The 26533-nt window shown below is 40.3% G+C and overlaps 1 protein-coding gene across 2 annotated transcripts in view; it reads right to left on the reverse strand.

The window, feature by feature from the left end:
* The window catches only part of LOC129816410 (ly6/PLAUR domain-containing protein 1-like), a 44430-nt gene extending 20525 nt beyond the window's left edge, over nucleotides 1-23905 (reverse strand). The window contains exons 1-2 of one of the 2 annotated variants that reach the window (XM_055870866.1): nucleotides 23668-23905; nucleotides 17761-17895 (exon numbers count right to left, since the gene is read on the reverse strand). In XM_055870866.1, coding sequence (XP_055726841.1) covers nucleotides 17761-17895; nucleotides 23668-23716 — 184 coding nt within the window. In that variant the 5' untranslated portion in view covers nucleotides 23717-23905. Of the gene's footprint in view, nucleotides 1-17760; nucleotides 17896-22451; nucleotides 22741-23667 lie in introns of those variants that run through there. The other variant, XM_055870867.1, reaches the window with a different exon arrangement.
* Between the last annotated feature and the right edge of the window lie 2628 nt (nucleotides 23906-26533).

Below are 26533 nucleotides of genomic sequence, written 5' to 3' on the forward strand. Positions count from 1 at the left end.
TTGACTTTTTCCACATTTTGTTGTTACGTTACAGCCTTACTCTACAATGGATTAAATGTAAAAAAAAAAATCCTCAATCTACACACATTACGCCATAATGACAAAGCAAAAACAGGTTTTTAGACATTAATTTATTAAAAATAAAAATGTATATATAAATGTATTCAGACCCTTTACTATGAGACTTGAAATTGAGCTCAGGTACATCCCTTTTCCATTGTCCATCCATGAGATGTTTCTACAACTTGATTGGTGTCCACCTGGGGTAAATTCAATTGATTGGACACCTAAAGACTCTCAGACCACAAGAAACAAGATTCTCTGGTCTGATGAAACCAAGACTTAACTCTTTGGCCTGAATACCAAGCGTCACATCTGGAGGAAACCTGGCACCATCCCTACGGTGAAACATGGTGGTGGCAGCATCATGCTGTGGTGAAGGACTGGGAGACTAGTCAGAATCGAGGGAAAGATGAACGGAGCAATGTACAGAGAGATCCTTTATGAAAACCTGCTCCAGAGGGCTCAGGACCTCAGACTGGGGCGAAGGTTCACCTTCCAACAGGACAGAGGCCCTAAGTACACAGCCAAGACAGCGCAGGAGTGGCTTCAGGACAAGTCTCAATGTCCTTGAGTGGCCCAGCCAGAGCCCGGACTTGAAACTGATCAAACATCTCTGGAGAGACGTGAAAATACCTGTGCAGCGACGCTCCCCATCCAACCTGACAGAGCATGAGAGGATCTGCAGAGAAGAATGGGAGAAACTCCCCAAATACAGGTGTGCCAAGCTTGTAGCGTCACACCCAAGAAGAATTGAGGCGATAATCGCTGCCAAAAGGAGCTTCAACAAGTCTCTGAAAACTTCTGTAAATGTGATATTTCAGCTTTTTCTTTTTAATAACTTTTCTAACATTTCTAAAAACCGGTGTTTGCTTTGTCATTATGGGGTATTGTGTGTAGATTGATGATGAAAACAAAACAATATAATCAATTTTAGAATAAGGCTGTAATGTAACAAAATGTGGGAAAAGTCAAGGGGTCTGAATACTTTCCGAATGGAAGGGCATGTAAACGAGACGTGCATTTAATTCAATACATTTTTTCAAAATTATGCAGGTATTGTGTATAGATAAAATATCCTAATGATTATGATCACACTTCTTCAATTCAAATATTATGGCGACCCTTTACAGAAGATGGTTTGGTATGGTTTAGATACTTGGGAGCCAAGCTCGAGTTCGTTGTAGCCTGTTATCACTTGGACATGCTGAAATAGCCTCACGCCTAGAATAAAAACCTCCAGGCTTTCGTCATAGTTGTACATTTATTGATTTATTTTACATTTTTAAGTACCATCCGAAATGTCCTCTGGAATGTCGACATTCTGGGGTAATAAATGCATAACCAACGTTCTTTGGTAATACTAGTCCCCTGCGAATAGGTCTTTAGTCCACCTTTGAATATAGGTAGTTACTTTCCAATACCCTAACCTGGGTTTCTGATTCTTCCATAAGAACTGCAGGGAGAGAGTTTGCCCGAACTGGATAGGGATGGAAGCGATGACATAGGCTAGCTTAGGCACTGCATTATTCTTCAAGATTTCAGCTCTACACCATAGAGGAGAGTTACCCATCTTTTAATATGGGTGCTGTATAAGGCCCTAACCCAGCTAATGAACATGGGACCATAGCCAAATTTGGTGAGCGTATGAAACCGGTACGGTCATTCTATCCTGCCAAAGGTCTTCTCGGCAAGGATGCTGCCATCACTGGGGTTATAAAGAGAGTTAGCCTTCAAATGATCTTCGCAGAGAGACGAACTGGGATGAACCCAAACTGGTCTAGATGGATTATCGTCTCTAAGGGTTTGGGGCGAGGGTCTTGGCTAATATCTTACAGTCACCGTTCAACAAATTTAAGGGTCGGAAACTTCCTGGCTCAAGGTTCTTTACCAGGCAGAGAGATAGCGGCCGTGGCCGAATACACGTACTTGCGTTCTAAATAGTAGACATTTTGGGTACGCACATTTTTTGTTTTATAGTATGTGAAATTTTGAAATCGAGTATGCTTAAAATGCCAGTATGTTATACTCAGTTTGGCTTTTCAGCTAGTAGAATTCACTGCACACATTTTGGGAATTTCAAACCCACACAATGTATTGAAACCTTATAAAAAGGCGGGTTTCGAGTTTTGATAGTTCTCTTCAAGTAAACAACAAAACACAACATATGATAGGAAAACGTCATCCTGACACGTTTTTTTTGCACATTAGCTGACATTTTTATCAATACATTGAAGTCAATGGGAAAAGATCAGTGTCACATGGTTTACATTTCTCATGTCAGTCTCTCTCCCTCTTTATCCCTTCATTGTCTTCTCTCTTACTCCCTCTTCTCACTTTTGTCCCCCCTCTCCCATAGACAGACAGGCAAACAATTTCAAGTCAGTCTTAAACACTGTGGCCAATATTCTCTTCATAACAAGGCTCTCAGTTCTAAAACTGAAAGAAAATGGAGGGAAAAATGGCATATGTTGGGTCCCCCGGTCACAAAAATGTACAATTTGGGAAGCGTAACCTTTTTAACCTCTCGAAACCGCCCCTATGACCCCCAATTAAGTCACTTCCTGTTTACGCAGGAAGCTGAAATTCAGTGTACTAGCTAGCTAGCAATCGATTTGCATGCATGTTTTATGATCGCTAGCTAGATTGACGTTTGGCTACCCTCAGCTGTGCTATTGAGCTAGCAAGCTAGATACTGGTTTTTGTGCCTCCATTGTTTGTAAATGGTTGTTGTTGGTTTTCCTTCTGAAGTGTCAGTTAGTCTGAGAAATATAGCCAACATTATGGGTCACCGAATCTTGGTTGATAGACATGAGTGGTTCATGTTGTTTAGACCAACTGTAGCTATGCTTACATTTGACATATGCTGTATTTCTAGTTATTTAAAAGACATTGACTAATTCAAAACCTCTCAAGTGCCTTCAGATAGTCTTCACCCCCTTGCATTTTTATACATTTTCTTATGTTACAAAGTGGGATTAAAATTGTCCTTTGTCAACGATCCACAAACATACAAAAACTAATGCAAATTCTATGATAAAAAAATTATAAACAATACTCTCTCTTGATTAGTCAATACATGTTAGAATCACCTTTGGCAGCTATTACAGCTGTGAGTGTTTTTGGGTAAGTCTAAGAGATTTGCATACTTGGATGGTAAAATATTTGCCCATTATTTACATTTTCATTGTTCAAGCTCTCAAGTTGGTTGTTGATCATTGCTAGACAGCCATTTTCAAGTCTTGCCATAGATTTTCAAGCCGATGTCAAACCTGTAAATAAATTACAATCTAGTCCATGATGATGACAATCATACCATAACGCAGCCACCACTATGCTTGAAAATATGAAGAGTGGTAGTCAGCGATGTGTTGTGCTTGCACCAAACACACTGCTTTGTAGTCAGAACAAAAAAGTTAATTTCTTTGCCACATTTTTTGCACTATTAAAGGATGCATGTTTTGGAATACACATATATATATATTTTAATGTTTTATTTATTCTGTTCAGGCTTCCTTCTTTTCATGCTGTCATTTAGTTTAACATTGTGGAGTAACTGCAATGTTGTTGATCCATCCTCAGTTATCTCCTTTCACAGCCATTAAACTCTGTAACTCTTTTAAAGTCACCATTGATTGGCATCGCGGTGAAATCCCTGAGCGGTTTCCTTCGTCTCAGGCAACGGAGTTAGGAAGGACACCTGTATCTTTGTAGTGACTAAGTGTATTGATACACCATCCAAAGCTTAATTAATAACTTCACCATGCTCAAAGGGATATTCAGTGTCTGCTTTATTTTATCCCATCTACCAATAGGTGACCGTTGCGAGGCATTGGAAAAGCTCCCTAGTCTTTGTGGTTGAATCTGTGCTAGAAACTCACTTCTCAACTGAGGGACCTTACACATAATTGTATGTGTGTGGTACAGAGATAGGGTGATCATGTTAACCACTATTATTAAGAGTCCATGCAACTTGTGACTTGTTAAGCACATTTTTACTCCTGAACTTGTTTAGGCTTGCCATAACAAAGGGGTTGAATAGTTATTGACGCAAGACATTTCAGCTTTTCATTTTTTATTAATCTGTATAAAAACAAATTCACTTCGACATTAATCCATTTTTAAATTCAGGCTGTAACACCAAAATGTGGAAAAAGGGGTGTGAATACTTTTTGAAGGCACTGTATACAGTATGAATTTGAATGTTATTTGTTGAAGTAACATACTGTATATGATTTGTTACTGTTTCTCTCACTTCCTGAATTTTGGGATTCATTTAGGGGAGACCTGGGCAAAAAGGATCGGCAGACTGGGGCGCTTCTGGAATGCTGTTCTGGAGTTCTGTTATGTGGTTCTGAAGGTATGAATGACACAGTATACATTTAGACAATTGCAATGTTGAGAGCAGACTATTTCAGTTACCTGCATAATGGCTTCTATATTTTGGTTGAAGGCTTCAAGGACCGAAATGTTTAAAAAAAACATTTGACGTCCCAGTTTGTTGAAGACGCAAGAGTGGAACCTCTATCCTTTTCATTTGTGTTTTTCTTGCACCCAGTTAAAGCGCCGGGCCAGTAACTGAAAGGTTGCTTGTTCAAATCCTTGAGCCGACAAAGGTGAAAAATCTGTCGATCTGCCCTTGAGGCACTTAACCCTAATTGCTGCAGCGGTGCCGTTCATAATGGCTGACCCTGGCTATGGACCCCACTCTCTGAGGGGCTCTCAGGGAGAGTGAGAGATGCAAAAAATACATTTCCAATACACATGTATAAATTACAAACTTCTGAAATAGGACAAATATTAACACACGAGAGGAAAGGGGCAGGCAAGAGCGAGGCAACCATTGCATCTGTATTCACTCTAGTTCTGATTAACAGATTTACATGTTTTGGAATGGATGACTTTAATGCCTATGTTATGATTGCATGTTCGAAAAGGCTCCGTGTCTTTGTTTGAAAAGGCTAACATCCTATTTTATTATTTTAGGAGAAGGCAAGCAAGTAATTATATGCTCAATTGGATGTTATTGTCTAGAGTCCTCTTGCATAGCTCATTTTGTGGTCCAGCCTATTCCTTTTGCCTTAAATAAAAATGTATCGGTCATTCACATGTGTCCACACTCTCCATATTTGTGTGGTAATGTACATGTACTTGACTGATACGTACATGTACTATATTGTCGCTGTAGTTCTCCTAAACAAAGGTTCTACTGTACTGCCAGGAATACTGTAAATTCATAAAATACTTTAACTTACTGTTTTTTTATATTGACAGTATCATCCTGTAAATTTGAGACAGTGAATATACTGTACTTTTACAGTAATTTTTTTTTTTTTTTTTTTACAGTGTCTTGATTTGTCACGTCCGTTTATCTGTGTTGAGCTGACTGTAATGTTCATGTTATGCAATATTAGTTGTTGAAAGCTATCCTTTTCCATCATTTCAGAAGTTGAAAGCTCTGCCCCACCGGAGGCAGCATGGAGGGAGGGGAGGCCACAGCCGCATCCTGGAAGTGATATGCGGTGATCGATGAGGCGATGGGGGGCTGCCACTCCATCACCACACGGCCACTATCTCATATCATCCTCCTCCCAGTGTGCGGCTGTGGGCTCCTCTCCCTCCCAGAAGGGTCCAGAAGTGGAGGGGGGGATCCTTCAGTCCTCCTAATAAAAAGAATAGGGAACCAGAGTGGATGGCTGTGCTGAAGGACATGGAGAAGATGGAAGGTTGGCAACTGTAAAGGACGCCGAAGGGACGGAGGCGGCACGGAGGCGTGAAGAGCGGAGGGAGAGGGAAGAGAAGCGGAAGAAGGTGGTGCCTTATGGCCATGATTAAGTTGTTTAATGGATTTTACTTATAGCTATTATATTTACAGTTGAAGTCGGAAGTTTACATAAACAAATGTTAATGATTCAAACCTAAGTGTTTCAACCACTCCACAAATGTCTTGTTAAGACTATAGTTTTGGCAAGATGGTTAGGACATCTACTTTGTGCATGACAAGCAATTTTTCCAACAACTGTTTACAGACAGATAATTTTACTGTATCACAATTCCAGTGGGTCAGAAGTTTACATACACTAAGTTGACTGTGCCTTTAAACAGCTTGGAAAATTCCAGAAAATGACATCATGGCTTTATAAGCTTCTGATAGGCTAATTGACATCATTTGAGTCAATTGGAGGTGTACCTGTATTTCAAGGCCTACCTTTAAAACACAGTGCATCTTTGCTTGATTTGTTAATATTTGTAAAATGTCTAAAAACCTGGTATTTGCTTTGTCATTATGGGGTATTGTGTGTAAATTGATAAGGTAACAAATGAATTCAATACATTTTAGAATAAGGCTGTAACGTAACATGTGGAAAAAGGGAAGGGGTCTGAATACTTTCCAAATGCACCGTAGCTAGATTTGACTTATTCCTCATCTGGGTTAATTTAAGCTATTTGGCAGGCTTATCTCTTGCTTGCATGGTGATTGACTGAGTTAACTAGCGTTACTGTACTGGTTTTCAATGGTTTCTGACAGTGGCAGCATTAGTTGGAATTGTTAAGTTGAGGAGGACGGACGCAAATTATGTTAGCTAGCTAACAGAGTGCCTTACATTTGAAGTAGCCAAGTTAGTATAGCGAGCTAGTAATGTTTAACATTTATTTATTTCTGTACTTAAATGCAGTGACTAAGGCCAATGAACGGACAGCTTTGTAAAGGCTACGCTGAATGAGTGGAACATGGAATCTTTGATTCAAAAGTTGGAGTGTAAGTAAAACTGAGAAATAATTTTTTGAGAGTGGGGACAGGCTTTGGGGTGAAAAAAAAAAAACAGATTTTTATTGACCCTGTGTAAAACAGCATCTATGTCTTTCACATTGTCATCAATAACCAATAGTATAACCTGAATGGAAACTTGAAAGACAACTTAACCAAAGCCTCTTAGAACCATGTAGCCAATTTTGGACTAGATACATTACATGCACAGCTACCATATATAGCCTGGCTTTAATTTGACCATACTTGTTTTATTGGGTCATTTGAACAGATATTCTGTCACAATGACCAACCTGACACACAACACAGGCTGGAAGGAGCTCATGGGCACTTAGTGGTAAAGTGTTCTGCTCAAGGGCACAACTGCAGGAGGTAGTACTGGGTTAAATGCAGAAGACACATTTAGGTAAAATGCATTCAGTTGTGCAACTGATTGGTTATCCCCTTTCCCTTTTACCCTCACTTTTGCAGCAGAGGAGATGGACCAGGAAAGCTCTTTTGCTTTTGGACGACTCGACTATAGCCTGAAGCTTAAAGAAGAACATTAAAGCCTTACACGCAGTGAGTATTCTGTAAACGCCACATTTTTTTTATACACTAGGGGAGGTCCTCGGGACACACAAATGTGAATACATAGAACTGTGGACGCACCAAGCGACACACCAATCTTTGGCAGTACCCTGGTCTTGCTAGGTACATATTGAAAGATGTGTATTTTTAAAACACATTTTTAAAAGGAATGTATAATTAATTGGAATACTGTGTGTTGACAAGAGTCAAATGTGAAAGGGTAGCCCAGATGTGGCTAAACATCTGGAGCGGCAAACCAGTTTACGAAGTACACGAAGGAGACCGTGATCCAGAGGTCTCAGTGGACCAGACAGAATGGAGCAAAGACATTTGAGATAGTTCAAAAGTATCTGTGTCTGCTGGATTGTCCAGCTATGGTGGGGTAAATTTTTTACAAAAACAGACTTGAATTTGATTCTGTTTGCTGTGATTTACTAGCCTGGCTGACATGACCCACATGACTCACAGCACAGAGAGCTGTGACCACACTGTTCTGGAAAGGAGGCTAATGAATAAATTGTGCAATGGGATTCTCTCAAATCATTTTTTTCTCTCATTGTTTGGATTTGAAAATCCAACCATTGTAATAGAGCGGCGCTCGGGGCTGTGAGTGTTTGAGTGAGAAAGACAGACGAGCGAGCCAACCAGTAAAATCACAGCACCCTTCATTTGACGCATTGCGCCGACATCAAAAAGCCATTCCAGACTGAAGTCAGAAGGACATTGAGAGTTTGGCTAACACCTGACTAGTGATTAACTGCAATGGAAAAGTAAATTGTCTGGCTCCAACATAACAGAATTTTAAGTCATATGAAGTCTCACAAGCATTAGAAACAGCATTGGGTGTGGATACGGTGGGAACATGTGGATCTGAGCAAGCATAAAGTTATTAATGTTTCTGGAAATGTATGTAAATGTTACATTTTTGTCAATGTATGTTTTTGTTTGTCAAAAAACCTAAACGTAAAATGTTTAAAATGTAATTGTCTGCTTTACTACAGATTGCTAAGGACTTCTACATTGTCAACCCGGACTGCTTAGGGAAACTCACTGATAACTGGATCACGGTCGTCAAGGACAAAACTTCGCTTCGCCAGCCCAGGGAGAAGCAGTCCCAAGATCTTCTCTTTGAAGTGCAGGTATAGTTTGAAATGATACTGCTGTCGGTGCTTCAGATGCTCATTTATTTTTCACCTGAAACAATCAAGTTATTTACTAAACATTCTTCTCTCCAGATACACAAGGTGACATCGTGCCTATCTTATAGACGAGGTTGCGAAGACATTCCGACCCAGCTTCAATCAGTCCAGAAAGTCCTTCATTGACTTGCAGTCTAAGTTTAAATAGTGGATAGGTATAGGGAGCTTGATGGGGGAAATTAGATGATAGCATTTGTAAACCTTGACTTCCATCCAATTGCGACACATTATCATGAGAATATTCTAAAATCTGCATAAAACAATATGCACATTTTCCCACCGGAGAAGTTTCCATCAAAAAGCATGCGTGCGTGTGACAGTCTGTCTTAAGGTGTATTAACACAGATCTGTCTATCAGACAGTGCCAGAGCTTATCAATAGATATTCACATTAACTGACAAACTTCAGCTATCTTAGGCGACCACACACACACACAATGCTGTTTTGTCATAAAATAAATGGTCTACAATTGGGTTGACTCTACTAAGGACATATATGAATGACTCATTACTTAAGTAATAAATATGTAATTCATAAAGCACTTTTCACAATCTTCAAAATGTAACATTTGTATTTATTTTTGTTGTGATAGAATGAAAGCGTAGCATAACGTCCTTCAGTAGCTGAACTGAAGGCAAACGAGCCACATAGAGGACCGTATGCATAAAGTGGGTACATTTGCATATATATATATATATATTTTTTTTTTTTTAAGTCAATGTATGAGCTATAAAAATAGGGCTTTTTTTGATCGATTAATTCACAGGAAAACAGACGGAGGGCTGTGCTTCCTCCGGTCACTTCTCACTCTACATAGAAGTGCAGATACTTATACACTATTGTTCAGTGGAAAAAATACATTCTCTCAGTCTTACTGCGGGGGATTCTGTTCCTGGCAACTGATACACTGTGGTCTGTAGGAATTCCCATTCTGGGGCAAACAGTCTGAGAAAGTTGATTTATCAAATAAATAATACGACTTGAAGCACACATCCAGTGCCCCCAGCAATGTACCTAGCTCCAATGCTGGTCCACTAATGACTGTAAACATGTGAGCAGTCCCCAAGAGCCAACACAAATGAGTAGGGTCTGGTCACCTCCGCCTGGTGCAGGTACTCAACCATGTTTGTCCCAACCTGTTAGAGAAATCATTTGATTTTTAGAATATGAGGACTTGTGCAAAGCATGGATGCACACTGACAATGCCATCAGACTTGAAGGAGTTCCCAACTCATCCCAAACCATCTCAATTGGCTTGAGGTCAGGTGATTGTGGAGGCCAGGTCATCTGATGCAGCACTCCATCACTCCTTCTTGGTCAAATAGCCTGGAGGTGTGTTGGGTCATTGTCCTGTTGAAAAACAAATGATAGTCCCACTAAGTGCAAACCAGATGGGATGGCGTATCGCTGCGGTATGCATGCTGGTTAAGTGTGCCTTGAATTCTAAATAAATCACTGACCGTTTCACCAGGAAAGCACCACCACACCTCCTCCATGCTTCACGGTGGGAACCCCACAGTAGGAGATCATCCGTTCACCTTCTCTGCGTCTCACAAAGACACAGTGGTTGGAACCAAAAAAATTCTAATTTGGACACATCAGACCAAATTACAGATTTCCAGCGGTTTATTGTCCATTGCTTATGTTTCTTGGCTCCAGTCTCCTCTGAATAGCTGATGTTGAGGTGTGTCTGTTACTTGAACTCTGTGAAGCATTTATTTGGGATGCAATCTGAGATGGTAACTATACTGAACCTATCCTCTGCAGCAGAGGTAAGTCCGGGTCTTCCTTTCCTGTGGTGGTCCGCATGAGAGCCAGCTAGCTGAAGTCAACTTGGCGAAACAAGATCAGCGCATGCTTTAGCCTTCATAGAATTGAATTAATCATTATGAATAGTAATTCCTTATTTAGATAAACTGCAAAATAAGGTGGGGTATTTCTGCTGAGAAGCTAGTCCGTGCTCTGTCCAGGAGTCTACGATTTCACAATGGCACAAACAGTACAACATTTTCTGAGTGCATAGTAAATTGTATGAACAGAGATGATGTATGCTTCCCCAAATACATAACTATCAACAAGGTGACCTTAGCTTCTGTGCATTACTCTTTACTTGGATCGGATTACAGGACCAACACAAAATGTACACAAGCTTTTCTCACATCATAAGGTATTTTGACCCAAAATGCCTCCTTTTAGGTAAGCCTATAGCTGATTATTGACAGAACAATCTATGTCATAATAGCTATCATTTTCATTGAAAACATATTGATTGGAGCAAATCTTTATAAGCACCCCCGTTACATGTTTCATTTCTTCTGCTCGGCTGGTGGCACGGTACTTATCTATGGATACCGGTGCCACCTGGAAAGCCTCAAAGCACAAGTGATTCACTGCTATTGCTTGGTATTCAGATTGTCCTTCAGGCAAATCGAAAGGGAATCATTACACTTATTTGTCTTGTCATCGAGACAAGCACACCGCCTCTCCCAGTTAATATTCACAAGTGACAATAGAATGAACAGATCCCTTAGAAAAAAAACAAGCTGAACAAGTGACATACTGTATACACAGCAAATAAGGCAGACTAATTGTAAGCATATCACTGGTCTGTGTGTCATAAAACGTATGAAACAGTCGTAATTGATGTTAATGCTGCTTACCATGTACATTAAATCATATTGTATGAATTAAGGAGTTATGTTATGCTACCTTTACTGCATGTAGGGTACATACATAGCAAGATCTACCAAATAAAAAGTCATTAAATGGACCACATCAGTAAACCTGTAGCCTACAGCTCCGAATGGTTGTCAGGAATTATTACCTTGTAGTAAGGCAATCAAATTATCTTTCAGTAATGTTGTATACTGTCCAAAAGGAATACATACATGTCCCACTATATGAGCATTCTGTGTTGAACCACAAATAACAGAGGCAGGCAGCATCCATCAATTTTACGTTTATGCCTTGATTTCCCATCCTGTTTGTATGATTATACTGAATTATTTACAAGCTATTGTAAAGATGGCTACCAACATACTGTGTGACGGTTGGCCATTTCTCCTAATTAGAAATTCCAATTAAATTCACTCATGAAGTGGAAAATGTTGAATTCAATTAGAATTTCAATAATATTCAAGTTATGGAATAGAAGTTATATTTTTTCCAATTTAAACAAATCTATATTTTTGGAATTCAATTTTTGCACATTTCAGAGTGCATTTCCCAAAATATTGTATTTTTAGCCGTTTGATGCTGGTGTACAAAACCAAAAGATGCAAAAACAAAACTTAAATACAGGACCCTTAGAAATAGAGCACATAGTACATCTTCTAAGACATACTTTCAATGAGAATGACATAACTATAACTCACATTTCTATGTGAATTTGGTCGGGTCGCCCAAAAAAGCGACATATTGCAGCTTTAATGGAGTGAATGCACTTGGTATCAAAAATTGACTACAAGAGTCACTTTAAATAATTTAAACTTCTATATTTCCAGTATAGCTATGCTGTCTGAACAGTGACATGATCAACCTGAAAGCCTGAGGGAATTTAATTTGAATTTGTGAAATTGTTGGGCATAATATTGAATTGGGAATTTAATTATTGGAATTTACCTAACAATGGAATTTAATTACTGAGACTGACCTGGAACTTGAATTGAATTAAATGGAGTGGGAATTTAATTAATGGAATCAACCCTGGTGGCCATATTATACATTCTTAATGACAGACCATCTACGCAGGGGAGAGGCAATTTATCAGCCACTGGAGTCCTCTAGTAGTCCACGCTTGTTTGGTTGAAGCGCTCCACAAAAGAGCAAGCAGCCATTGAAATGAACTGCAACCAAGCAGAGACAAGCAATCATCAACCCAGCCAGGAGAGTTGAGAAAGCACTCCAGGCCAAGTGAAGCAGTCGCACACCCTGTCATTTCTCAAGACCTAATCAGAGGTGGGTAAGGAGGGAGCATGGCTGAATATGACCATCCTTTGAATATGAAGTGTTGATTTTTTTCCTCAGATGGATTTTCTTCATAGATGGCTCTTTTGGGCAATGTTCATAGAAACTCCAATATTCTACCATCAGCCACTTGGCTGAGAATAATTGGGATTGTTCATGGAAGTAGACAGATTGAGTACCTGGATTGGGATCTAGTCCTTAATCTATGCTAGAACACACATACTTCAGACACTTCCATCTTTCTAGCAAGCTCTTTCTAGGAAGCCAATGAAATACTGAAGCTAAGTTAACTTACCTAACTCAAACAGACTGATTGTGGTTTTTAATTAAATGTTGTCCCAGAGAGTCCTACAAAATTGGAAATGTATGTGTTACATTTCAAACACTGATAAGGCTTAAACTGATCAGAGGAATTCCCCAAACCTTGTGGCACAGCGGAGCCGATAATGATAAAAGAATAAATGTACATGAGCATTCATGTGGACATTTTCTTATTAAAAGAGCAGTACAATGTTCATGTCCTTTGGATCATATAGATGTAGGATCTTAATTTGAGCCAGTTTGCTACAGCAGGAAAATAATCCTGCAGCAACAGCAAATGTGAATTATTATGTAGATTATAATTAATAATGGACATTTTCAGTAGGGGTTAACACATTTTTCATTAGGGCAAATCAAGTCTGACATTTTCAGCACCAAAAAGAGTGATCAAATTAAGATCCTACATCTGTACATTCAAAGACAGGCGCATATTGATTTTGTTCGTCTGGAGGGGAAAATGCCCCCTAACAAAATTACCCAATTTCAAGGAGTGTGATAACAAAGTAGACCCAGGGCTAAGAAACTGATGATGACAGACCAAACACCAGGGAGAAACAAACATACAGAAAGATACAACACACAGAAAGATAACAGCAAAAAAAATTGTGTTGGAGTCATCTTAGAATCTGGTTTAGGTTTTATTGTCCTCAGTACTATTTCATTTATTTTTCTCTATTTAATAGGTTCGTACTTCTTCTCCCACCTCTTCTCCTTTATTTTGTTATGTGGCCGAGGAGGAAGGAAACCACTCAGGGATTTCACCATGATGCTAATGGAGACTTTAAAAACAGTTAAGAGTTTAATGACTGATAGGAGAAAACTGAGGATGGATAGACAAGTTACTCAACCATAATAACTTAATTGACAGAGTGAAAAGGACGTTTTTACAGAATAAGAATATTCCAGAACTGCACAAAATGTGGCAAAGCAATTCACTTTTTGTCCTGAATACAAAGTGTTGTATTGGATTAGCCCCAAACATATTACTCATTTTCAGCATAGTGGTGGCTTCATCATGTTATTGGTATGCTTGTAATCGTTAAGGACTGAGGAGTTTTCCTGGGATAAGAATTTACCTTTCAGCAGGACAATAACCTAAAACAAAATGCCAAATCTACACTGGAGTTGCTTACCAAGAAAACAGTGTTCCTGATTGGCAGAGTTAGTTTTGACTTAAATCTGCTTAAAAATCTATGGCAAGACTTGAAAATGGCTGTCTAGAAATGATCAACAACAAACTTGACAGAAATTTAAAAAGAACAATGTGCAAATATTGTACAATCCAGGTGTGCAAAGCTCTTAGAAACTTACCCAGAAAGACAGCTGTAATTGTTGCCAAAGGTGATTCTAACATGTATTGACTCAGGGGTGTGAATACGTATGTAAATGAGATGTTTCTGCATTTCATTTTCAATACATTTGCTAAAAATTCTACATTGTCATTATAGGGTATTGTGTGTAGATGGGTGAAAAAAGAAGATTCAACCCATTTTGAATTTAGGCTGTAATACAACAAAATGTGGAATAAGTCAAGGGGTATGAATACTTTCTGAAGGCACTGTAACTGTTATTGAATTTCCACATGGGTCGGGGATTTGACATTTTATCAAAGCCTACTAGATGACAAGCAGCACTTAATTAACCAATACAAAATCATTTATAAACTGACTTTTCCTTGGATAACATAGTTACAATACATCCCCTTATTTTATAGGATACTTTTAAAATGTGCCATTAGAGGCCATGAAATTCAATACTCAATTTAGGTGAAAAGAGATTAGTGTCACACCCTGATCTGTTTCACCTGTCTTGTGCATGTCTCCACCCCGCTCCAGGTGTCGCCCAGCTTCCCCATTATCCCCTGAGTATTTATACCTGTGTTCTCTGTCTGTTGCCAGTACGTCTTGTCAAGCATACAAGTAAATTTTTCTTACTCCTGTTTTCTAGTTATTCTGGTTTTGATCATTGTCAGGACCCGGTGAGAGAAACAGTCACTAATAGTTGGCAGAACCCAGAAGACGAGGCAGACTCAGCAGTACTAGAGATTTAATAAAAGGACAAGATCTTCAGGCAAAGAATATAAATCCACCACGTCCAAAATAAAGCCAAGAGGCACAAAATGGATATCCTCCAAAATACAAAGAAACTCCACAAAGTGGTAAAAACAGCAGGGAAAAACAAACCTCAAAAGACTACTCTAAAATACACAAGAACTAAACCAGAGAACCTCTGGAAAATCCAATAAGAGAAATATATGTTCACAACAAGGCTGGGGCTGGGTGCTAACATACAAACACTGAGCAAAGAACTGAGGAACACACAGGGTTTAAATACCAACAAGGGAACGACACACAGGTGCAAACAATAATAGAGCAAGGAAAAAAAACAAAAAGGTTCAAAAAAGGTGCAATGGGGACATCTAGTGACAAAAACCAGAACAGTCCTGGCCAAAACCTGACAATCATTCTGCCTGCCCTGACCCTGCTGTTCTGTACCTTTTGACACTGCCCTTGATTACTGACCTCTGCCTCCCTGACCCTACCTGCCACTCTGTATCTTACGGACTCTGCCTGCCCCGTTTTATAATAAACGTTGGTTATTCGAACTGTCTGCATCTGGGTCTTATCCTGAGTCGTGATCGTACGAACTGTCCATGGCGGACCCAGCAAACTCGGACCCGCTCCACAACGCCATCTCCTCCCAAGGAGCCACCATTGGAAGGCACGAGGAGTTGCTTCGTTGTCTTATGGAAGGTTTCTAGACCTTGGCAGTATGCCATGACCGCGCATTGAATACATTGCTGGAGCAATTCTGTGGGTTGTCGGTTAGGCAGTCTACCACGACTAACCTCCCAGCCCCTCAGTAACCTAGCTGACAGCAGCGCGTACCGTAATATGGTTCCGCTTTAATTTATTTATTTTTTTTCCCCCCCAAGGTTTATAATACTCAGTCAAAGCATTGGAACCACCTGATGCACAAATGAGGTGTTCCAGTTGCAACAGCTACGCAAAAAACGGAAACTGAGCGCCAAGCACGCCCCCATTCACATTGACGGGGCTGTAATGGAGCGAAAGCTTCAAGCTGCTAAATAGTTAGGTCGCTAACTTTTTTTTTTTTTTTTTTGTCAGCACACCTAACAGCTAGACTTGATTACAATGTACCACATCTCTGGTGAGCACAAGGGGAAAATATTTGATTGTTTAGAAAAGAGATGCGTCAGCTAAGCTAATAGCACATTCATTCTTTATGATGGCAGCCATATTTGTTTGTTGGACTTGGCGAAAACTCGCTAATCCCAGAATTCACTTTAAGACGCAAATAAAAAGTCAAAAGATCAGCATAATACGAATCTTCAATGTACTTGTTACAGTGTATTCAAGAACCAGAGCACATGACTTGACAAGTCATCTAACATTGACAAATCACAAAGCAAATAAAACTTTACCTCGGAACATCAGAACAAATACAAGCCTACTGCCTAACCGTAGCGCAAAAGCTAAAACAGGGATGAAACCATTTTAGGGAGGATTCATTTCATATGTGGGGGGTGTTCAAGTCCATGGGGGAAGGTATTGTGGAAGGATATGATGCAGGAAATATTACTATGATAAATCCTCTATCAATAAATGAGGGGCAAACACAGGGGTGGTTTATATGCATGACTTGTCACCAGTACTTAAACACATGAATTAAACAGCAAATACATTATGATACATACATACACTTGGTGTGCTACTGTAGAAACGACAACATGATATACAGAAAATAAGCCTCTTACTTTGATAGAAACACACGGTCAAAGTCCAGTTTGTAAGGAAAACAATGAAGGAAATGTGGGCGCCATCCAGAAAATGTGCCGGTGGAAAAAGTTTGTGCAAGGCCCGTTTTGACTGGAGATGCGCATTGTCTTCATACTTGATCTTTGGAAACACTGGGGAAGTGATTGGGCTATCGTTGAAGAGAGAAGTTTGTCCGGCTCAGTAAAGCATCAAATAAATGGTCCGCAACAGTGAAATGGGCTACTTATGTGAATTAATGAGGCAGAACACACCTCAATTCAAACTGTTAGAAAATTATTTGAAATTGACAAGTTGAAACATAGATAATTAGCAGGCAGCGTACCTTGGTTTGATGGCAGTGCGGGTCAACTGTCCTATTGTATAACAATCACATTTTGGAACAGTGATGAGTGCATTGACATCACGCACATATAAACAAAAAATAACTAGCGTTGGGGCGACCATTAGAGTAATTTGGAACTCACACGTGAAAAGGTTAAACATGATTTCCCTTCTACTCACTACTTAGTTTTCGTGAATGTTTCTTTGTTCAAAGCTATAAAAACACACAAATTAAAGAATACAAAGGGTCATGTGTATTAGTTGAGATTACAACTCTGACTTGGCCATAATGGCTCTGATGAATGTTTTAATATTATAATTTCACATTCATCACAGTCATTATGGTTAACTGACTATGATTTTGAATACTGACTTAATGCTGCACTGCAATCATGTCGCCTTTCATCAAAACCATTGACTAACCGTGGGCTAATTCAAACTCTGCTGATCCTGGGTCTGTGAACCCACTAGACGATAGAAGTTGGCTATCTAGCAGCAGGTGGATAGGTTGAGGCCGGACAGTCCATGTTCATTTGGATGCATTCATTTCTTATTCTTGACAGAGTGTATATCAACCTATTTATGTATAATTTTTGTACACGTTACAGATAGAAGGCACCTTACGGAAAGATCAACACATTCGTCAGCAAGAACAAACCACCAAAACAACTCTCTCAGCTAGGGAGACCTATCGTATGTTCCTCACAGAGTAGAAGGGTTTAAGTCAAGTAAATTCATATCACATTTGGCTTACCGTCTTCTGTCACTAATACCTCCTTCTGGCACATGTCCTGAACGTTGACAGTGCAGTTGACGATGAACTCAGGTGTGGAGCAGTCATTTTGAGTGACCTCTTCACACTGATAACACTGGATCTGCAGAGCCAGCCCTACAACATACAGGAGGAACACAGGTTGTCATTCCAAATCTGTTCTTAATGGACTTACCTGCATGAATTGCAAAGTACAATAGAAAAGTATCAAGTGAGACACTGGTATACCCATTGTTACATTCCCCAGCAAGAAAACCAAAAAATGTCACTCAAACAGATGAATGAACTAAAAGTCAGTGAACCGACGACCAAAACGAAAGATGGGGGTTTAGAAGGGGATCTGAAATACACTCATGGGGTGTCCACTGACAGTTGACTAGCAACAACAACTGGACCCTAAAATAATTTTTTTAAAAGAGACCCACAATGAGCACCCACTAAATTTGCCCAAGATAAGGTAAACAAAAGAAAAGCCCAGGCCAAACTTAAAGACAAGAAGCAAACCAAAAAGGTAGAGCAAAACTAAGTCGGAGAAATCAGATAACAGATTGTCTGTCTTGGAATCTAAATAGGGAGCGCCAACTAAAGGTGTTAACCCATCGAATCTATCAAGATACCTGGAGTACTGGGCCAGCCACTCTTAAAAAGCACCTGGGCCAGCACAGGTGAAACACCTTCCTACTAACGAGATGGACAAGCCAGCACCGGTGTAACACATACTGACTAGAGAGGTGACACTAACCGGTGTGCAGTACGTGCTAAAGTCCAACCTCAAAACATAATTGGAAAAACCAAAGCCTGTTACGCCATGGACAGTGTACAGTATATTTCAGAGGACATATGGCATGGTAATACTATCAAACAGTTCACAAATATATGTGTTGATATGTCCAAACTCTACTACACTCTTAGAAAAAAAGGGTTCCAAAAAAGGTTATTAGGCTGTACCCATAAGATAACCCTTTTTGGTTCCAGGTAGAACTATTTTGGGTTCCATGTAGAACCTTTAAGTTAAGAAACATTTTTAAGTGCTCAGTTAAAAATACATAAGTAAAAAAAATTAAAAATAAAAAGTAACAAATAATTAAACAGCAGCAGTAAAATGACAAGCAAGGCTATATAGAGGGGGTACCGGTACAGAGTCAATGTGCGGGGGCACCGGTTAGTTGAGGTAATATGTACATGTAGGTAGAGATAAAGTGACTATACATAGATTATAAACAGAGAGTAGCAGCAGCGTAAAGAGGGGTCTGGGTAGCACTTTGATCAGTGGTTCAGGAGTCTTATGGCTTGGGGGGGGGTAGAAGCTATTAAGAAGCATTTTGGACCTAGACTTGGCGCTCCGGTACCGCTTGCCGTGCGGTAGTAGAGAGAACAGTCCATGACTAGGGTGGCTGGAGTCTGACAATTTTTAGGGCCATCCTCTGACACTGCCTGATATAGAGGTCCTGGATGGCAGAAAGCTTGGCCCCAGTGAGGTACTGGGTCAATCGAACTACCCTCTGTAGTGTCTTGCGGTCGGAGGCCGAGCAGTTGCCATACCAGGCAGTGATGCAACCAGTCAGGATGCTCTCGATGGTGCAGCTGTAGAACCTTTTGAAGATCTGAGGACCCATGCCAAATCTTTTCAGTCTCCTGAGGGGGAATAGGCTTTGTCTTGCCATCTCTTCTTGACTGTCTTAGTGTGTTTGGACCATGACAGTTTGCTGGTGATGTGGACACCAAGGAACTTGAAGCTCTCAACCTGTTCCACTACAGCCCCGTCGATGAGAATGACGCATGCTCAGTCCTCCTTTTCCTGTGGTCCACAATCATCTCCTTTGTCTTGATCACGTTGAGGGAGAGGTTGTTGTCCTGGCACCACACAACCAGGTCTCTGACCTCCTCCCTATAGGCTGTCTCATCATTGTCGGTGATCAGGCCTACAACTGTTGTGTCATCGGCAAACTTGACAATGGTGTTGGAGTCGTGCCTGGCCATGCAGTCATGAGTGAACAGGGAGTACAGGAGGAGACTGAGCACGCACCCCTGAGGGGCTCCCGTGTTGTGGATAAGCGTGGCGGATGCATTGTTCCCTACCCTTACCACCTGGGGGCGGCCCGTCAGGAAGTCCAGGATCCTGTTTCAGAGCGAGGTGTTTAGTCCCAGGGTCCTTAGCTTAGTGATGAGCTTTGAGGGCACTTTGGTGTTGAGTACACGTCCTGGTAATCCGTCTGGCCCTGTGGCCTTGTGAATGTTGACCTGTTTAAACGTCTTACTCACATTGGCTACGGAGAGCGTGATCACACAGCCGTCTGGAACAGCTGGTGCTGTCATACAAGTTTCAGTGCTACTTGCCTCAAAGCGAGCATAGAAGTCATTTAGCTTGTCTGGCAGGTTCGTGTCACTGGGCAGATTGTGGCTGTGCTTCCCTTTGTAGTCTGTAATAGTTTACCCTGCTACATCCGACGAGCGTCAGAGTCGGAGATTGTACGATTCAATCTTAGTCCTGTATGCCTGTTTGATGGTTCGTCGGAGGGCATAGCGGGATTTCTTATAGGCTTCTGAGTTTGAGTCCCGCTCCTTGAAAGCGGCAGCTCTAGCCTTTAACTCAGTGCGGATGTTGCCTGTAATCCATGGCTTCTGGTTGGGGTATGTACGTACGGTCACTATGGGGATGACGTCATCGATACACGTATTGATGAAGCCAGTGACAGATGTGATGTACTCCTCAATGCCAGCGGAAGAATCTCAGAATATATTCCAGTCTGTGCTAGCAAAACAGTCCTGTAGCTTAGCATCCGATTAATCTGACCACTTTCTTATTGACCGAGTCACTGGTGCATCCTGCTTAAGTTTTTGCTTGTAAGCAGGAATCAGGAGGATAGAATTGTGGTCACATTTGCCAAATGGAGGGCGGGGGAGAGCTTTGTACACGTTTCTGTGTGGAGTAAAGCTGGTCTAGAGTTTTTTCCCTCTAGTTGCACATTTAACAACTGATAGAAATGAGGTAAAACAGATTTATTTCCCTGCATTAAAGTCCCCAACCACTAGGAGTGCCACCTCTGGATTAGCGTTTTCCTGTTTGCTTATGGCCGTATACAGCTCATTGAGTGTGGTCTTAGTGCCAGCATTGGTCTGCGGTGGTATATAGACAGCTCCGAAAAATACAGATGCAAACTCTCTTGGTAGATAGTGTGGTCTACAGATTATCATGATACTCTACCTCAGGCGAACAACCCCTCGAGACTTCCTTAGATTTCATGCAAAAGCAAACAAATAAACATGAGACCGCCACCCCTTGTCTTACCAGCCGCTGTTCTATCCTGACGAAAAAGCTTATAACCCGGTTGCCAGCTGTATGTTAATCATGTCGTCGTTCAGCCACGACTCGGTGAAATATAAGATATTACAGTTTTTAATGTCCCGTTGGTAGGATATACGTGCTCGTAGTTCGTCTATTTTATTATCGATTGATTGTACATTGGCTAATAAGACCGATGGTAAAGGTAAATTACCCTCTCTGCGACGGATCCTTACAAGGCACCCGGACTGTCGTCCACGATATCTTCATCTTTTCCTCCTGCAAATGTCTGGTGTAAATCCCTCCCGTCTGACTCGTTGAAGAATTCCTCCAGTACAGGGTGAGTAATCACTGCCCTGATATCAAGAAGCTCTTTTTGGTCATAAGACATGGTGGCAGAAACATTATGTTCAAAATAAGTTACAAATAACACAACAACAAACAAAAAAACATACACAATTGGTTACGGGATTGTAAAACGGCAGCCATCTCCTTCGGCGCCATTAAATACCAGAACCTATTAAACAGGGTTCTAATTGAAACCAAAAAGGGTTCTAATTGGAACCAAAAAGGGTTATTCAAAGGGTTCTCCTATGGGGACGGCAGAAGAACCCTTTTAGGTGAATGCATGTAGGTATACCTTTTCATATGATTCATAGCTGATGAAGAAAATAAGGGACAATCTTATTGATGAACACTGGTGGAAAAAGTAGCCAACTGTCATACTTGAGTAAAAGTAAAGATACCGTAATAGAAAATGACTCAAGTAAAAGTCACCCAGTAAAATTCTACTTGAGTAAAAGTCAAAAAGTATTTGGTTTAAAATATACTTATGTATCAAAAGTAAAAGTAATAATCATTTCAAATTCCTTATATTAAGCAAACCAGATGGCACCATTTTTTATTTATTTATGGAAAGCAACGGGCACACTCCAACATTTAGACATAATTTACAAACGAAGCATGTGTTTAGGCAATACGGAACCAGGGATGTTCGGTCGATAAGTGCATGAATTGAAATATTTTCCTGTCCAGCCAAGCATTCAAAATGTAACAAGTACTTTTGGGTGTCATGGAAAATGTAAAAAGTACAATAATTGTTCTTAAGTAATGTGGTGAAGTAAAAGTAAAAGTACTCAAAAATATAAATATTTAAGTAAAGTACAGATACCCAAAAAACAAAAAAGTAGTACTTAAGTATTTTTACACCACTGTTGATGAATAGATAATGGTGATAATGTGCAAGTGGCTTATTAGAGTTGAACAGATTGCTGAATTACTTAACTGTAGCTGCAATTACTGTGGTTAAGTCATTTGATCATAAAGTATGTGTTATAATTCACCAAAACCATATACATTGACAATGGCAGGCATGGAAAGAAACATTTACCTGATGCACTGTGCATGTTGAAGAATGTGCTCCCCTGACAGATCATCAGATATTACGACATGGTAGATGCAAATACAATTTTCTTCACGAGAGTAAGAAAGCCCTGTCAGACCTTATTCAACTTGAAAATGCATCTGAATAAAATCCAAATGCAGACTATTCACTTCCTACCAACTACGACACAGCAAGCAACTAAATCCATCAACAGTTGAGTAGTGACTCAAAGAAAGAAAACAAGAATGACTGCACAATCAGTACTGCTCTGTTCCTTGGGTGCCGAAGACATGGATGTTGATTATGGCAGCCCCACGCAACTCTCTGATTAAGAGGGGTTGGGTTAAATGCGCAAGACATATTTCAGTTGAATGCATTCAGTTGTACAACTGTCTAGGTATCCCCCTTTCCATCATCCAGTGTGCAACAGTAGCCAATACCCAATCCAAATGTCACATATTCTGGAGTTCTGCTTGGGTAAACATACATTTTTAAAAACCTTTAGTAAATGGCAGACAGTAGGCAAAATGTAATGTTTGATTTCTCCACTAAATCAGTCAAATCAGCTTCCAGGGATAAATCTAACAACATTATTGGCAGGCAGACAGAACTATTTCATATGTAGCACAGCGCAGTTCTATTAGTATTAAGCTCCTTCTGTATTTGTGAGTAAAACACATTCATATGTCGAACTACCCATAATCTATTCTCAAACAAAACAAAAACAGATATACCGTAATGTAAACATCAATACAGACCACGTTCAATCTACGGGTAGCTTACCCTTATTTGTGAAACATTTTCGAACAATGTTTCCATCTGCAATCAAGCCTGTCTGGTTCTCTTCACATCCACAAGTTGGTGTGAAAAAATATTTTGCGTTCATACGTCAACCGTTCCAAACCGTGCGTAAAGACGCATTAGGACATGTCACAAAATAGTACCGACAAGTTTGCTATTATAACGGTTTCAACGGAAGACCCCCAAATGTTTTCCCATTAACAAATAACCAAGGATCATTGCCTGCCCTGCATGGTAGCCTACTGGCCATCAATTACCCACCCTGAGCTTCTCTTCCTCTCCAAATATTGTTAGATCGTTTTAAACAAACAATTAGTACATTGATGTTATTACAAATAATTTAGGTAGGCTAGCTATTGTGTTCCAAAACTGCAAGAGACGCGCTTGGCATTGCAATTAACATATCCCGGGGGTAACATACCTGAATTGAGCATAAACCAGAACAAACTTGTGTAAGTAAGAGCCCGCATTCTCTCGCTGGTGTCACTTGGTAAGGAAACATTAGACCTGGCAAAATTGAGAGGAGCTCAGAGTTATTGTTCATACATGGATCCGACGAACGTCCACGGTAGCCTCCTAATCACGTCCAGCGCTGGAAACCTCTGATTTTAAGGGGACACACTCTTTTCACTCCATTTCATGCGGTGCCGCACGTCACGATGGGCGTGGGTTTCAAAGTGCAAGGACTGTCCGATGCGCGTCCACGTTCACGTTCAACTGAGAATCCTCTGACTTGGCGGTCATTCCTAACTTCTTCACCGACATCATTATGGTGGGTTTATGCTTTATAGTTTACTGTTGCACTGTTAATATTATTACACAATTCAGCTTTATTTGAACTAACGATAGCTACCAAGTGGCTGGACCCGTTTTCCCAAAAGTGAACGATGTGTAACATCAAGTTTTGCATGCGAGCCAACCAACAACGTCAATGCTGCTATCAAGCCAATCTACTAAATTTACCTGAATGAAATACATGAAACTGATCATGACTATGTTTAATCAAATTTTACTGCAATTGGTTAGTCAACATGCAGTAATATACTGAACAAAAATAAAAGCTACATGCAACAATTTCAAAGATTTTACTGAGTTACAGTTTGTATGAGGAAATCAGTTCAATGAAAGAAAGAAATTAGGCCATAATCTATGGATTTCACATGACTGGGTATACAGATATGCATCTGTTGGTCACATATACCTTTAAAAAAGGTAAGGACGTGGATCAGAACCAGTCATTACCTGTAGTGTCCACCATTTCCCTCATGAAGTGCAACACATCTCCTTTGCATAGAGTTGATCTAGCTGTTGATTGTGGCCGGTGGAATGTTGTTCCACTCCTCTTCCATGGCTGTGCAAAGTTGCTGGATATTGGCGGGAACTGGAACACGCTGTCATACATGTAGTCCAGAGCATCCTAAACATGCTCAATGGGTGACATGGCTGGTGAGTATACAGATCCTTGCGAAATGGAGCCGTGGATTATCATGCTGAAACATGAGGTGATGGCAGCAGATGAATGGCACGACAATGGGCACCCCCAAAAAATAAATTTGCCCACACTACAGATGACTACGTCGTTCTGCTAACAGTGCACTACTTTTGTGGAAATAGATTTTTTCTAATATACAGTATATACATTTTTTCAGATTAATATTTTGCTGCAGCACCCCCAGCACCCTTATTACCCGCGATGGCTATGCACATGTAACCGATTTGAAATGGCTTGCTAGTTAGCGGGGTGCTCACTAATAGTGTTTCAATCGGTGACGTCACTAGCTCTGAGAACTTGAAGTAGTTGTTTCCTTTGCTCTGCAAAGGCCTCCCACGAGAGAGAGGTCAGGCAGGCGGGCTCAGAGTCAGGACAGGCAAGGGTCAAAACCAGGAGGGCAAGAAAAAAAGAGACTGTGGAAAAGCAGGAGCTGAGACAAAACGCTGGTTGACTTGACGAACTGGCAACAGACAAACAGAGAACACGGGTGTATGTACCCAGGGGATAATGGGGAAGATGGGCGACACCTGGAGGGGGGTGGAGACAAGCACAAGGACAGGTGAAACAGATCAGGGCATGAAAAAAATGTTAATATCCAGCCGAATTTAATATGACGTTCAGGAACAAAATGTTTTCAATACTTGTTTTTAATTCATATAAAAAATATTCATTGGAATAGAATATAACTAATAGCATTAAATTACATTGGAATACCATTTAATAACAATAACCTTAACTAATTTACTCAGTGTAACATTGATGTGGCAACTCTCTTATGCTCTGCTATTGCACGATGCTAATTTGTACATAAGTCACAAATAAAGCTATCCCCAGTAAATTTGCAGCCCAACTCATGAGTCCACCACTGCACTGCTCACACCTAATCCAGTCCCCACCTGTGACTGAAAACAGGGGGAGAGATACCAATTGAAAAGCTCTCTCTTCAAAACGTAGCTAGCTATTTAACATCTCGTATTAAACCGGCATATTCAACAGCGTTTAAAAAATATTACCTTCAACAGTGTTGTGTTGTAATCAAGCCATCAATGTTTTGTGATTATTGGTGTCGTTAAAATGTTAGCTAATGGGTTAGCAATTAGCATGTTTAACATTTTAGTGGAAATACTATATTTTTGTCCACAAATTGTGATGACACAGAGGAACTTTTTGTTGAGCAAGAGCAGTGGCAGCCAGGGAAAGTGTTGGGAAAATAAATGTGGGACATCTTGTACTCGTAATGTCATGTGTTAATCAGAAAAATCTGAGTTTTAAAAAACCTTTATTTAACTAGGCAAGTCAGTTAAGAACAAATTCTTATTTACAATGACAGCCTAGGAACATTGGGTTAACTGCCTTGTTCAGGGGCAGAACGACAGATGTCAGCTCAGGGATTTGATCTAGCAACCTTTTGGTTACTGGCCCAACGCTTTAACCACTAGGCTACCTGCCGCCCCATTTTATGTTACAGCCTGAATTAAAATGATCATAATCTCAAAGTTAAAACTAAACTATTGTGAGATCATCAACCTCTGCCATATTGACACATTGATACAACGTGATCCATTGCCGGCCTTTGCTCTTTCACACCGAGGATGGTTGATTGTCGAAGGGGAGATTGTTGGAAAGATCTTTCAAATAGCTTACTGTGAGGAACTAAAGTTTTAATATATTATCATTTGCAATGGATGTTAAAAAAAACAACACTTTCCTACATTTGCTCGCTGCAGGCCAAGTACTTCTATGCGTGCTCAGGCGGACGCACTCCCTCAACATTATCAGGACAAAGAAACCAGAC

This window comes from Salvelinus fontinalis, chromosome 19 (assembly GCF_029448725.1).
Source record: "Salvelinus fontinalis isolate EN_2023a chromosome 19, ASM2944872v1, whole genome shotgun sequence".
Classification (NCBI taxonomy): Eukaryota; Metazoa; Chordata; class Actinopteri; order Salmoniformes; family Salmonidae; genus Salvelinus; species Salvelinus fontinalis.